This window comes from Salvelinus sp. IW2-2015, linkage group LG5 (assembly GCF_002910315.2).
Source record: "Salvelinus sp. IW2-2015 linkage group LG5, ASM291031v2, whole genome shotgun sequence".
Taxonomy (NCBI): domain Eukaryota; kingdom Metazoa; phylum Chordata; class Actinopteri; order Salmoniformes; family Salmonidae; genus Salvelinus; species Salvelinus sp. IW2-2015.
Window position 1 is genome coordinate 17,140,619 of NC_036844.1, and position 14,971 is coordinate 17,155,589.

The 14,971-nt window shown below is 41.3% G+C and overlaps 1 protein-coding gene across 1 annotated transcript; it reads right to left on the minus strand.

The window, feature by feature from the left end:
• Positions 1–7,709: 7,709 nt before the first annotated feature.
• On the minus strand, positions 7,710–9,311 carry LOC111963640 (5-hydroxytryptamine receptor 1A-beta-like). Its single transcript, XM_023987158.1, has one exon. It carries the CDS (start codon positions 9,183–9,185, stop codon positions 7,953–7,955), a length of 1,233 nt encoding a protein of 410 aa, XP_023842926.1. The 5' UTR covers positions 9,186–9,311; the 3' UTR covers positions 7,710–7,952.
• Between the last annotated feature and the right edge of the window lie 5,660 nt (positions 9,312–14,971).

A 14,971-nucleotide genomic window follows, 5' to 3' on the forward strand; every position in this document is an offset into this window, starting at 1 on the left:
AATGCTTATTGAAATGTTCAATTATCGTAGAGTTATCGGTGGTGACAGTGTTGTGTCGAGGCACAGATCTGGGGAAGGGTACCAACATACATTTTTTTTTGCATTGAAGGTCCCCGACAACACAGTGGCCTCCATCATTCTTAAATTAAAGAAGTTTGGAACCACCAAGTATCTTCCTAGAGCTGGCCCTCTGGCCAAACTGAGCAATCGGGGGAAAAGGGCCTTGGTCAGGGAGGTGACCAAGAACCCGATGGTCACTCTGACAGAGCTCTAGCGTTCCTCTTTGGAGATGGGAGAACCTTCCAGAAGGACAACCATCTCTGCAGTACTCCACCAATCAGGCCTTTATGGTAGAGTGGCCAGACGGAAGCCACTCCTCAGTAAAAGGCACATGACAGCCCGCTTGGAGTTGGCACCTAAAGGACTGTCAGACCATGAGAAACAAGATTGAACTCTTTGGCCTGAATGCCAAGCATCACGTCTGCAGGAAGTCTGGCACCATCCCTACAGTGAAGCATGATGGTGGCAGCATCATGCTGTGGGGGTGTTTTCAGCTGCAGGGACTGGGACACTAGTCAGGTTTGAGTGAATGATGAACAGAGCAAAGTACAGAGAGATCCTTGATGAAAACTTGCTCAAGAGTGCTCAGGACCTCAGACTGATGTGATGGTTCACCTTCCAACAGAACAATTACCCTAAGCACACAGCCAAGACAACGCAGGAGTAGCTTCGGGACAAGAACGGGACTTGAACGGGATCTAACATCTCTGGAGAGACCACGAAAATAGCTGTGCAGCAACGCTCCCCATCCAACCTGACAGAGCTTCAGATGTTCTTTAGAGAAGAATTGGAGAAACTCCCCAAATACAGGTGTACCATCCTGCAAAGCTGTCATCAAGGCAAAGGGTGGCTACTTTGAAGAATCTAAAATATGTTTTGATTTGTTTAACACCTTTTTGGTAACTACATGATTCCATATTTGTTATTTCATAGTTTTGATGTCTTCACTATTATTCTACAATAAAATGTAGAAAATAGTACAAATAAACCCTTTAATTAGTAGGTGTCCAAACTTTTGACTGGTACTGTATATGTTTTTGTATTTATGAACCATTTTTTCTCTTTTCATTTGTGAGTTCTTTGCCTTTTCCTGTGGTGATGGATGACAAAGGGATTTTACATGTGTTACCTAATTTTTATACCCCAGTAAAACAGGAAGCCATGGAAGACCACAATACAGTTCCTTAAACTGAGATTAATTTTCAAAAGTAGAATGATCTAATTTTGTTTGTTTTTATTTCTTTAGGGGTGCCAAAGATTTTGACACCTATCTTTTTGAGACAAAAAGTATTACTTGTTAAACTAAATCTATCTCTGAGCAATTGTATTAGTATAATATAATCTCATTTCAAATTGTTTTGGCATACAATGTAGCTCCATATTTGTATTATCTATTTTATACAGTCTTTTTTCCCTCATTTTTATCAAGGGTGCGAATAATTTTGGACCTGACTGTAGGAGCAGAGGAGCAATTTACTAAGAGAGAGAATTAGCTCAGGCCTTTGCTGCTTCCATGCGAAAGGGAATTGTTTTAATTGTTTTACATATTAAGAGCCAAAGTCCTTTTGTGTGGAGATGTGGAGCGCTAAACCATTTTTCATGACTGGAGTCACATTCATTAAGATTCTGTTTGTTCCTCATTCCAGGGGTTCGCTGGAGGAGCTGAAATATTAAAGTGACAAGAATGAGTTGACACAGCGTCATTTAAAAAGTAGCGACAGAGCAGGAAACCATCTGGTTACTCAGTGGGGTGTGTGTATGTGCTTATGTGCTAAACATGTCTTCTCAGTACCGTATGTGATCTGTAATGAGGTAGCAATTTACCTTAATTACTTTTGTTAAGAAACTGTCTTTGCGTATTTAGGTTCCTTTTTTGTTTTCGTTAGCCTTTCTGACTAAATGCTTATGGCAAATCAGTTGATCCCTGCACTTACTCACTATACGTTACAATAATTACTGTACTGTAGCTTACCCTTAGTTTGAAGTTCTAGTATGTACAGTAACCATCTGTACTAGAACTTAAAATGAAGGGTAAACTATTGAGAGTTTCCCCCCCAATGTATTGCAACACATAAGAGAGTGACAGTACACAGCGGGGTGGCTTTCTTTGCTGTAATGCCTGGGAGACAGTGGGTTAGTGTTTGTACTATACTGTACGTGGGCAGCATTCCCTCAGTGCTGTTCATACAGTAGGTGAGAATCTTTTTAACTCCTCCTTTTCAGAGGAAAATAGGTTTTTAATCTTTCACCTGCTAGCCACAGGAAAGCCTCTCTGCTCTGCTCTGCTCTCTGCTTAGATAATGACTGAAGCTCCACTAATTTGTCCCTGAGTCTCTCAAACAGTGACAAATCAGCGTTTATCTCCACCTCTCCTTATTAAAATACTCTTTGATTTATTTGACTGTCTTGTGTACTTTATGGATGTTTTCACATTATTGTTAAATACAGTACTGTAGGCGTGGAGTCAGATTTGAAGTAGTTTGTGCTATTTTGGTTCAACAGTGAGAAATCTTTGTTTAGTCCCATGTGAGCAGTGTGATACACCTTTTAGCTTAGTTTTCAGTGTCTGTGGGTTTACTTTAATAAGCATTGGTCTTTATAAGTGGGCTTATCCATAGTGAGGAAATGTTTGCTTATGAATCATTGAGTCCAGATTGTAGGGTTTGAGAGCGTGGCGCAGAATGCCACAGACTGACCGGCTAGATCCCTCTCTAATAATGGCTTTAGGAGGATCTTAAGGTATATGCCAACAACCGACGCACATCCTTCTGCTCTATGTTATTCTATAGACCATTGATCCTTTATATATCCTATTGATATAGGCAACGCCATATCTGTATGTACATTTCATATAGTCCATGAGCCAGACTATTAGTTTCTCCCTTGTGAAAGGGCAAGGACAGAGTACAAGAAAATGAACTTGTTTGTCATTAGTGAGGATTGGCTTGGCTAACTCTGTGTTGGGCTTGTCCTGTTGATCTTTTACAAGCAGCAGTGTCAGCTTCAGAGACTTACAAGCTTTTTGTATATATAGTATTGGATCTGGGACATAAAGGGGTCTGCCTAGCTTATTCAGGAAGCCGGTAGAATGTCATAGACAAGCTGTCTGACTGTTATGATCCCTTCCTTATTGTGACTGGAAACTGGGGGGTGAGGGGAGGGTAACAAATGAGCAGGTTAACGTTTATTGGCATGAATCTTTTCCTTGGAGGCAAAACTGAGCGTTTTCTGTCAGGTGGGCCAGCTGCAAAGTCAAAATTGTCTATATTGTAAAAATGTATGAAAACAAAAATGTGCTTTTTGGTCTTAATTTAGGGTTAGGCATTAGGGTTAGTAGTGTGGTTAGGTTTAAAAATCAGATTTTATGACTTTGTGGCTTTGCCAGCTAATGACCACTGCAGAGCTGCCTCCACAGCAAGATTCATGACAATAAATACCAACCTGCAACACATGATAGAGTGTGTTGGCACGTTACATATCAATCTGATGAATTGATAGATGGAAAGTCCATCTATGTGTCTATCCGTCTGACCATATGTCTGTTGTGCATTTGAATATACATGTGTGCTATTGTGTCTCATTGTGCATCAGAATCATCTTTCTCCTTCTGTTCAGTCAGCTGAATGTCAATGTTGGCTGTCAGTGTCAAGCTGGGGAGGAACAGGTAATGGCTTTAAGGAGAGGATTGCTCATGTTCTCTCATTCTGCACCTTTGCCTTTTTCGTCACTCTTTTGTGCTTTCGCCGTTTCCCCCCAACCCTGTTCACGTTGTCCCACCTTACCTTATCCCACCTTATCATCCCTTTTCTAATACCTTTCCAGCACCTTCCCCGCCTCAGGTGGTCAGAGAGAGACAGAAATTGAAAGAGGAAAGATAAATGAAAAGAACAGTAGATGTGCCTTTTGGCTGATGGCGGGGAGATGGCCCACTTTGTTTTATGTGCTAGTAGTCAATTCCCTCATTGAATTTCCTCAGTGTTTCTAAATAGATGACAAACCCCTTGTGAATAGTACCCATAACCATAATATGCCAATGGGAATTGTCTTAAGACCTGTATCGAATAAATCAAATAACACACACTTTTTTTTACACCTGTTTGTGTGCGTATGTGTGCCCTCTTCTTCTCTGATGTATGTGTCGTCATCTTTAATCTTCCTGTCCCATTGTTCTGTACAGACCACAGGTGAGTGGGAGCCGCCCCTACAGAATGCTGCAGAATGCTGAATGACAGCACCTGCCGAAGGTACAAACAGCAACACTACAAACAATGAGCTTCTGTTTAATGTCAAGTGTTCATCTGTTTCCTGCTCCTACAAAGTGCATCACTGGTGTGAGCTTTAATCAGGGGTGGGAGGTGACATAGAGAAAGAGAGTAGAGAAAGAATGAGGGACAGAAATGGATATATACTGTATGTATTTCTCTTTTTCATCTATGAGTAACTAACTCAGGAGTACCTTATTTCATCATGTACTTATACAGTATATTTTCATATACTGTAAGCTATTGTGTAAGGACTAGTAAGCAGAGACCAAAACGGAAACCAATTCTTCTTCTGCCAGTTTATAGGTTTAGTTGAAGGACTGGAACCTAATGGTACTGACAGAAGAACACCGGGGGCTGTTCTTCACTGCCACGGAGGAAGCATAACTGAGCAGCTCAAGTGCACATGGATGATGTTCTCATGTTCTCCAATCCGCACAGTGATTTAGTGAGGAGTGCACTGGAGATTGCAAAGGAATCTGAATGGCAGCTTTATGATTCATTCTCCATCATGGTTCTGTCTGTCTGAAATGATCTCTGGCTATTTGCACCCCAAGTAGACCCTTAGACAAACACTGTGCTTTGTTGGAGAATAAGAGGAGAGTGCATGCGATGGGACAAATGTAGGTGGATGATTGTTGCGAGGAGTGGGCCTTGGATATGGTTATAGGGCCAGGAGATTTCCTTATTTTTCCCATCAGAGCAGGAACAACTTTGGGCCCAAGTTGTAGTCTTTAACAATGTTTAAAATTCCCCAACTGTGGTACTCAGGGCTGTAAAAACAAAATGGGGCTCCTCAGGAAGGTGGTGTCTGGCCAGCTGTGGGGCCCCACGTGGGCCCTCTGTATTCCTGTTTTCTAGACGTCCTTTGATCAGATAATTGCCCCTCAAACCCAGAGTTTGAAGGCCCTGAGAGTCGCTATGGCGACGCAGCTCTCCATCCTCTTTTTCTATTGAGTAGTCTTTATTGGGTCTAGCTTGTGTGGGAAGGATTGCCGGGGTTGCTGAAGGAAACAGCGTGACATGCTCCATGGGGCACACTGGCCAGTTATATTGTATCCCTTTGAAAACCAACACAAAAGAGCATTTTATATGTAATGCCAGTGTTAAATTAATCAGGTTCATGGTGAAAGTTAGGTCTGTATATGATTAGAATACAGTTTACATTTAAAATGTAAGATAGGATACCCTTTGCATGGGTGGACTCCTTCACCCTCCGGAGATTTGCTGAAAATCACACAGAGGGACATGTGTGTGGGTCTGTCGGTGTGTGTTTTGCACAGAGAAAAGCCCTGTGCTGAGTTGAATTGGTCTCCTACGCTGTGCAAATAGCCCATCTTTGTTGCTATGCTAATGCCCCACTACAGACCATACAATGGCTTCCAGATGCATAATGACACAATCAATCAAGCTAGCATCTTGTTTTATAGCAGTGATCAGATCACAAACACTCCAACATACACATCGCACCATACTAGATCCTCTCTCTCTCTCTCTCTCTCTCTTCTCCTCATCATTTCTGTTCAGTGCACACACTCTCTCTCTCTCACTCTCTCGTTCTTTCTTTCTGACTCTCTCTAATGAACCCACAGAGTGCAGGTGTAATTAAAAAATATACATACACTACCATTCAAAAGTTTGGGGTCATTTAGAAATGTCCTTGTTCTTTAAAGAAAAGCACATTTTTGTCCATTAAAATAACATCAGATTGATCAGAAATACATTGTCGACATTGTTAATGTTGTATATGACTATTGTAGCTGGAAACGGATGATTGTACGCCTATGTAGATATTCCATAAACAGAGGCCCATTATCAGCAACCATTACTCCTGTGTTCCAATGGCACGTTGTGTTAGCTAATCCAAGTTTATCATTTTAAAAGGCTAATTGATCATTAGAAAACCCTTTTGCAATTATGTTAGCACACCTGAAAACTGTTGTTCTGATTAAAGAAGCAATAAAACTGACCTTCTTTAGACTAGTTGAGTATCTGGAGCATTAGAATTTGTGTTCGATTACAGGCTCAAAATGGCCAGAAAAAAAGACTTTCTTCTGAAACTCGTCAGTCTATTCTTGTTCTGAGAAATGAAGGCAAGAAATTGCCAAGAAACTGAAGATCTCGTACAACGCTATGCACTACTCCCTTCACAGAACAGCGCAAACTGGCTCTAACCAGAATAGAAGTGGAGTGGGAGTGGGATGCCCCGGTGCACAACTGAGCAAGAGGACAAGTACATTAGAGTGTCTAGTTTGAGAAACAGACGCCTCATAAGTCCTCAACTGGCAGCTTCATGAAATAATACCTGCAAACCACCAGTCTCAATGTCAACAGTGAAGAGGGGACTCCGGGATGCTGGCCTTCTAGGCAGAGTTGCAAAGAAAAAGTCATATTTCAGACTGGACAATACAAATAAAAAAGATTAAGATGGGCAAAAGAACACAGACACTGGACAGAGGAACTCTGCCTAGAAGGCCAGTATCCCGTTGTCGCCTCTTCACTGTTGACGTTGAGACTGGTGTTTGTGGGTTTATTTAATGAAGCTGCCAGTTGAGGAGTTGTGAGGCGTCTGTTTCAATTTGATGTTATTTTAATGGACAAAAAATGTGATTTTCTTTCAAAAACAAGGACATTTCTAAGTGACCGCAAACTTTTGAATGGTAGTGTATGTCCACCATTCATATCAGCGCGCGCACACACATACACACGCGCACGTGCACACACACACACACACACACACACACACACATTATAGTAGGGGAGTGTCATTGGCTTACTAGGTTATTGGTTTTTAAAACTTGTTATTGTGGAGCTTTCAACTTTGACTTGCTGTCACTAGTTTTGAATTCCTTTGCATTCTTTTTTTTATATCCCTGTGACATGCCTCAATTGCAAAATACAATTTGAACTTCCTGAAATTATTCATACTAGGATAGACAATTAGCACGTCAATGATGGATATCAACATTACGCGGTAGATTTTTTTCTTCTTTTCATATCTGATCATGTTGCCTATCATTTTTTTTGTGTGTGTAAGTAGTTCAGGGATGTTACTGGTGATTTCTGTGATTAGCTCATCCACCAGTGTGTTGTGAAAAAAAAGTGATTCTTTGCTGTGGGCTGATTTGGGTATATCTCTATACACAATTATTCCTACAAGAAAAACGAAATGATGCTTATACTTCCATAATGCTTTCTATTGCTGATAGATTTGTAAATGTAGGTGACTCAACACAAATAACAATTTTCCCCTAAAAATGCTATGGCAAATGCCTAAGAGATTATACAAAGCTCCAAGTAAGCACACAAATCAACACAGAAGTACAGAAGATTCTGAAATAGGACATGGTTTATTGAACACTACAAAGCATGTTTGACATGGGCATGAGTGATCAGCTCGGACATCCTGCAAACCTGTTTATACAGCTTCGTAAAAAACTCCTGGTATAATATTAATAATAATACAATTATTTTTATGAGACAACATTACTATCAACTCTTCCACCTTTCAGTAGACTCATATTTGACTGACTAATGCTACTGAAATGGTTGTAAGATTTGTCTTCTGCATACATCAGTCCCAAGTCTGCAGTCAACCGTTTTACATCATCAACGGATTATGTATTATGCTTATGTTTTGCAGTAGTGACATTTTATTATTTTCTTAAAGGCACTTTGGAAGTCTTTGTTGAAATATGCGTAAATGATGGGGTTCAGTAGAGAGTTGGAGTACCCGAGCCAGTTAATGACGTCCTCGAGCCACTTTGGCATTTGGCACGACTGGCAAAAGGGCATTACCAGGGCGACAATAAAGAAAGGCAACCAGCAAAAGATAAAAGTGCCCATAATTATACCCAGCGTCTTCACGGTCTTGCGCTCTCTGGCCATGGCCATCTTTCTCTTTGCCTCCATGTTCTTATCTTGTCTGCTCTCAAAGAGCGGCTCGGAATTGGGGTTGTTGGGGAGTGGCAGGTTGTTTTTTGAGTTGCTGTGAACCTCGATGATCTCCAACAACTCGCCGTGCTTGACCGCACCGTTTACGCAGGGGGTTGGTTTGGGCTCCACGCTCCTCTTCCAGCTTTTACTCGGGTCCCCGTTGGTCCTCTTGTGGAAAAGAGCAGGGGACAGTGCCAAACAAGAATCAGACACTTTCTTTTTCTCTGTTTTACGCACTGTTCTCCTGATTCTAAACCTGGCGGCTTTGAATATCCGTCCATATAAGACCAACATGAGTATCAACGGAATGTAGAACGCGCCGAATGTCGAGTAGATTGTGTACCAGGGGTCTCGACTTATCATGCACTGCTCGGGGTTTGCTATGTCCTCCGCTTTACTACTCGGCTGGGAACGCATGATCAACATGGGTGGAACAGAGATGGAAAACCCGACAAACCAAGTGACACTGATCAGAACCGCCGCTCTTCTGGGCGTCCTCTTCTTCATATACTCTATAGGTTCGGTAATGGCCCAGTACCTGTCCAAGGCGATGGCGCAAAGGTGCAGTATAGATGATGTACAACATAACACATCTAAAGAGATGAAAATGTCACATGGTACCTGTCCGAGAGTCCACCTGTTTAAGACTTGGTAAAGGGCCGCCATGGGCAACACCAGAACCGATACCATCAGATCAGTCACGGCCAGAGACCCGATCAGATAGTTCCCTACATTCTGAAGATTTCTCTCCAGGGCGATAGCTGCAACCACACACGCGTTCCCAAATACGGCACAGAGGATAAGCACGGCAAGAAGAAAGGACGTGACGATTTGGGAACTTAGTTTCACCTCTGCATCAGCTGTCGAGGTTTCGTTTTGAAAATCAAATGGAAACCATGCGGCCGTCGTGTTGTTGCTTTCCTCCATGTTGATGAAAAAGGAAGCGCTCCTCAGTTACTACGTGTCAGTTCCAGTGCGCAACAGAGCTCCATCCTTGGAGAGCATTTGGTGATCTGAGTTGGATTCTTTGCGCCCTTCGCATAGCATTGCATACACTCCCTGTGCCGGGGGTGAAGACTGACGAAACCGTATATTTATACCAGTGATGGAATATACGTCAGTTGCCTGTGAGGTTGAAATAACGATTTTCTGTGCGCACCAACAGTTGGGCTCTCTCTGAGAGAGTGCGGGCAGTGAGATTCAGGAGCTATCATCACTAGGACATTACCAACAGGTTTTGATAGAACAGCAATGACAGTGAATTGGCATGGAATATCCCCCCTCCCCCCAAACACACACCAATTTGAAAGGTTTATGTATTTATTATTCACAATGTTTTGTCAAGAGCAATAGCAATTATTCTCGAAAACCACAGCTTGAACGGAAACAGTAGGCTACATATGCCTATCCTTTCTCAATGCTGAAAATAATAAAAACGAATCTGCCATTGCTGTTCTTGCTTCAAAATAAAGATGTTGAATGTATATAAGTTTCCCCTCAGATCAGAGAGGAAACTTCTATACACCTCGATGTGAGCAACAGGGCTGATGCTGCCACCTGGCGTAGGCCTAGATGGCAGCGTGGATGACTTGTTTAGTATGGTACATATTTTTCTTCTTTTATTGTTAGTATGGTGCATCTGACTCTCCGTAACTACAAGCAATGACGTAATTGTCCTCTAACTTTCTGTAGTCCACCAAATTCTTCTTCAATTAATATGTAAATTCCTCGTTTTGAGGGAATGCAAAGGAATTTGGAAATTCCAGGTAAGATATGTTATGTCTTAAGTATGGCCATTGTTTGAAATACCATCGTCATAAACATTTGCATGGAAATGATTTGGCTAAATTTACAAATTTTGGGCTATCAACTCAATCGCGGCCCGAGACTAACGTTAGGGGTATTTTGTTGTTGTTTTGGTTTTTGCTTGCTGGATTTAACGTTAGCTCACTGGATAGTTTTGTCATTGGCTAGCCCTATAATATAAATAGTACGCCAAATTCATATTAATACACATTTACGAATATCCAAATGTAAATGTTTATTTTTAATATCATGAATTTGTCGTACTATTTATAGCGCTATAGGATCATGGCCCTGCATGGTCTGAATAATTGAACTGGATCATCATCATGGTAGCTAGCTACCAAGTTAAATAGAGTAGATAGGCTACTGTTTCTTAATTTAAGTTTTGTCACTTATGCTAAAATGTAGGCTATTGTGTTTACGAATATAGCTAGCTATCTACATTGAGATCAGGCCATTGTGATCGTCACTCCAATACCTTGACTTTGTTGTCCTTAAGCCATTTTGCCACAACTTTGGAAGTATGCTTGGGGTCATTGCCAATTTGGAAGACCCATTTGTGACCAAGCTTTAACTTCCTGACTGATGTCTTGAGATGTTGCTTCAATATATCCACCTAATTTCCCTACCTCATGAAGCCATCTATTTTGTGAAGTGCACCAGTCCCTCCTGCAGCAAAGCACCCCCACAACATGATGCTGCCACCCCCGTGTTTCATGGTTGGGACTCCCCCATTTTCCTCCATACATAACGATGTTCATTATAGCCAAACAGTTCTATTTTTGTTTCATCAGACCAGAGGGCATTTCTCCAAAAAGTATGATCTTTGTCCCCATGTGCAGCTGCAAACTGTAGTCTGGCTTTTTTAAGGTGGTTTTGGAGCAGTGGCTTCTTCCTTGCTGAGCAGCCTTTCAGGTAATGTCGATATAGGACTCGTTTTACAGATACTTTTGTACCTGTTTCCTCCAGCATCTTCACAAGGTCCTTTGCTGTTGTTCTGATATTGATTTGCACATTTCGCACCACAATACGTTCATCTCTAGGACACAGAACACGTCTCCTTCCTGAGTCGTATGACAGCTCTGTGGTCCCATGGTGTTTATAGTTGCTTACTATTGTTTGTACAGATGATCGCGGTACCTTCAGGCGTTTGGAAATTGCTCCCAAGGATGAACCAGACCTGTGGAGGTCTAAAAGAAAATTCTGAGGTCTTTGCTGATTTCTTTTGATTTTCCCAAGCAAAGAGGCACTGAATTTGAAGGTAGGCCTTAAAATACATCCACAGGTATACCTCCAATTGACTCAAATGATGTCAATTAGCCTATCAGAAGCTTCTAAAGCCATGACATAATTTCCTGGAATTTTCCAAGCTGTTTTAAAGGCACAGTCAACATCGTGTATGTAAACTTCTGGCCCACTGGAATTGTGATACAGGGAATTAAAGTGAAATAATCTGTCTGTAAACAGTTGTTGGAAAAATTACTTGTGTCATGCACAAAGTAGATGTCCTAACCGACTTGCCAAAACTATAGTTTGTTAACAAGAAAATTGTGGAGTGGTTGAAACACTAAGGTTGGAGTCATTAAAACTCGTTTATGTTAACTTCCGACTTCAACTGTAACAGGCTGACTACACCGCTCGGGTCGCTGCGCGAGTGTTGCAAAATAAATGTAGAAATCTATGTTATTCAATTATTGCACCAACAATGCTTGCGTGCGCCAACGAGCATCTGCTTTGCCAAAGGCTAAAATAGATTTCTGACGCAGATCGCGCTGCAAGTACTGCCTCTCCCATCTCCTTATTGGTTTTTAGAAACAGGTACCCACGTGCCATCTCATTGGTTATACCCACATGGGTGACTGAAAGACGAACGAGGTCAGTGGCGGTAATGGACCTAATTTATGAAAGTTGCCAATCGCATATAAAGTCAAGAGAAGAAAAAGCCTGGAAGGAAGAGAGATGACTAGAAACGATTCGGTTGACCGTTTTATGTGTGGATTAATTGGCGGAGTAGAAGACCTTGTGCATTTCAGGTAAAATAACAACTCAATGTTTATATCCCAGGACAAATTAGCTAGCAACAGCAAGCTAGCTAAATTGGACAAATTAGCTAGCAAGTGCAAGCTAACTAGCTAAATTGCCATAAATGTTTAATGCTAAAGACAGAATAATGGAGTTATGTGTGTAATGGGAAATCATACATTCATACAGGTTAGTTTGTTTATTATTTTGCGAGATTATTTTTGACCATTTTGTTGAGCTGACTACAAGACCACAGTGGAGTCCTTTTTTTTTACACTATTTACAACAAGCACACATTTCCCGACCTTGCTTTGACCGTGTCTGGAAAGGGGCAAAGTTACACCTTCGTCTTTGATAATGTGGTCGCCCATCAGCTAAGCATGTAACAGTGGCCAATATGGACCTACATTTACATAACCTTTTAGTCATTTAGCAGACACGCTTATCCAGAGTGAATTACAGTAGAGTGCATACATTTTCATACTTTTATTTTCAAATTTTTTTCATACTGGTCCCCCGTGGGAATCAAACCCACAACCCTGACGTTGCAAGCACCATGCTCTACCAACTGAGCCACACAGGAGCTACAGTGTATTTCATTGAGAGACACTTACACTACTGTGCAGTGTGGTCTACAGGTACTACTCTGGTTATAGTCTGACTGACCCGTAGAAAAGAGCAACGCCTTCTCTTGTGGAGGTACCCCGGTTCAAGTCACCATACGTGGCTGCTGTAAGGCTCTTCAGCCGGTGGCCGTGAAGGGTTTCTTCTGAGGCTTGTCTCACTGCTTTATTGGTGCAGGGCTTGCACTATATTTGGTGCTCATTTATAATCTGTAGTATAAATATGCCCTGCTATGGTGCGCGATACACACACTTGGACTGCACATCCCAATGAAAAACATGTGAAGCAACGTTACGTCTGTACTAGCGGTTGATTTTTGTGTTTTGATAAAGTCGCTATTCTTGTTCCAAGAGGAGTTCAATTCGTTTTGGTTGATTGCTGTTAAACTCAAGCCCTTCCACAAACCACTCTCTTCATGTTTTGCAGTCTGTCTCTGTGATATGGGTATTTTAATTGGGAGGACTAGTGCATGTCAAAAAGCACTCAGTTCTGCCCAAAACGAAATACTCTCTATTGCCTCTGAGTGTTCTCTCACAATGACACTCGACAGACTGATTGGAGTACTCTCATATCATATGTGAACATCATGTGCAAAGGGAACAAAGAGATGTTAATGTCCCCTCCCCTTCCAAAATTCAAACGATGCGAGCACCTGCGAAATCATTATTTGTCCAAATGATCAGTGACAACATATAAGAGTACCTAGATGTCTACTTAAGCCCCTATAGCTGCAACCCCCGTGGCCACATCTTCTGTAAGCCCTGCCTTCACACGCTGGACAAGAACAGGCCTGCCAACACCACATGTCCCTTATGCCGCACCCTCATCTCACACACACTTCTCCAGAAAAGTGAGCTACAGTGTGAATTTATGGTGCATACTCCTCCCAATGGTTCCCTTATTGATAATGACTAGCTGTTTTATCCATACTTGTAAATGGTATAGATGCTTTTTGATGAGAGTTTTAACAACATTTGTTTAATTGCCTTTTGCTTTCAGAGCTTAACCAGTCAGCTAAGACTTTCTTCCCAAAGGTCACCAATCACGGAAGCACAAAAAGCTAACTGTGCAAAATGGCCTCTTACCAACTGCCAAAAACATTATATATATTATGTATTTTGTGTATTGTGTATTGCTTGCAGTCAGTGGTGTAAAGTATTTAAGTAACAATACTTTAAAGTACTACTTGAGTAGTTTTTTGAGGTATCTGTATTTTACTATTTTTATTTTTGACAACTTTTACTTCACTACATTCTTCATTTTGGCTCCCGAGTGGCACAGTGGTCTAAGGCACTGCATCTCAGTGTAAGAGGCGTCACTGCAGTCCCTGGTTCGAATCCAGGCTGCATCACATCTGGCCGTGATTGGGAGGCCCATAGGGCGCGCACAATTGGCCCAGCGTCGTCCGGGCTTGGCCGGGGTAGGCCGTCACTGTAAATAAGGATTTCTTCTTAACTGACTTGCCTAGTTAAATAAAGGTTCAATTTTAAAATAAAATAAATTAAATACATTCCTAAAGAAAATAATGTACTTTTTACTCCGTACATTTTCCCTGACACACAAAAGAACTTGTTACATTTTGAGTGCTTAGCAGGATAGAAAATGGTCCAATACACATTCTTATCAAGAGAACAACTCTGGTCATCCCTACTGCCTCTGATCTGGCGGACTGAATAAACACAAATGCTTAATTTGTAAATCATGTCTGAGTGTTGGAGTGTGCCCCTGGCTATCCGTAAATGTTAAAAACAAGAAAAATTGTGCCGTCTGGTTTGCATAATATAAGTCATTTGAAATTATTCATACTTTTTCATTTACTTTTGATACTTAAATATATTAGTGTTTTACTGAGTGACTTTTACTTGAGTCATTTTCTATTACGGTATCTTTACTTTTACCCAAGTATGACAATTGGGTACTTTCTGGGTGATGTAGTATTCTGCATTGTGCTTATTAGTGCCTACTGTCAGGTAACTCACCTGTCACCTCCATATGTTACTGGAATCAAGAGCACGCCTGAAATGTGTTTCTATTATTTTTGGGGTGCATTTCTGAAGGTCATATTTAAAAAGTTCTCACATGAAGCAGTTGTGTAGATAGGCTTATTTCATATTTTGTGACAGTTGAGCATGTTTCACCATCAATCTTTTCACTGTCAAATCCACAATTGTTTTATGAGGGATATACGTGTGATAGAAGTGAATATGAAAGAACAAAAATGATGATTGTTTAAAAATCTGGTTGGGAAATAGCTTTGCACC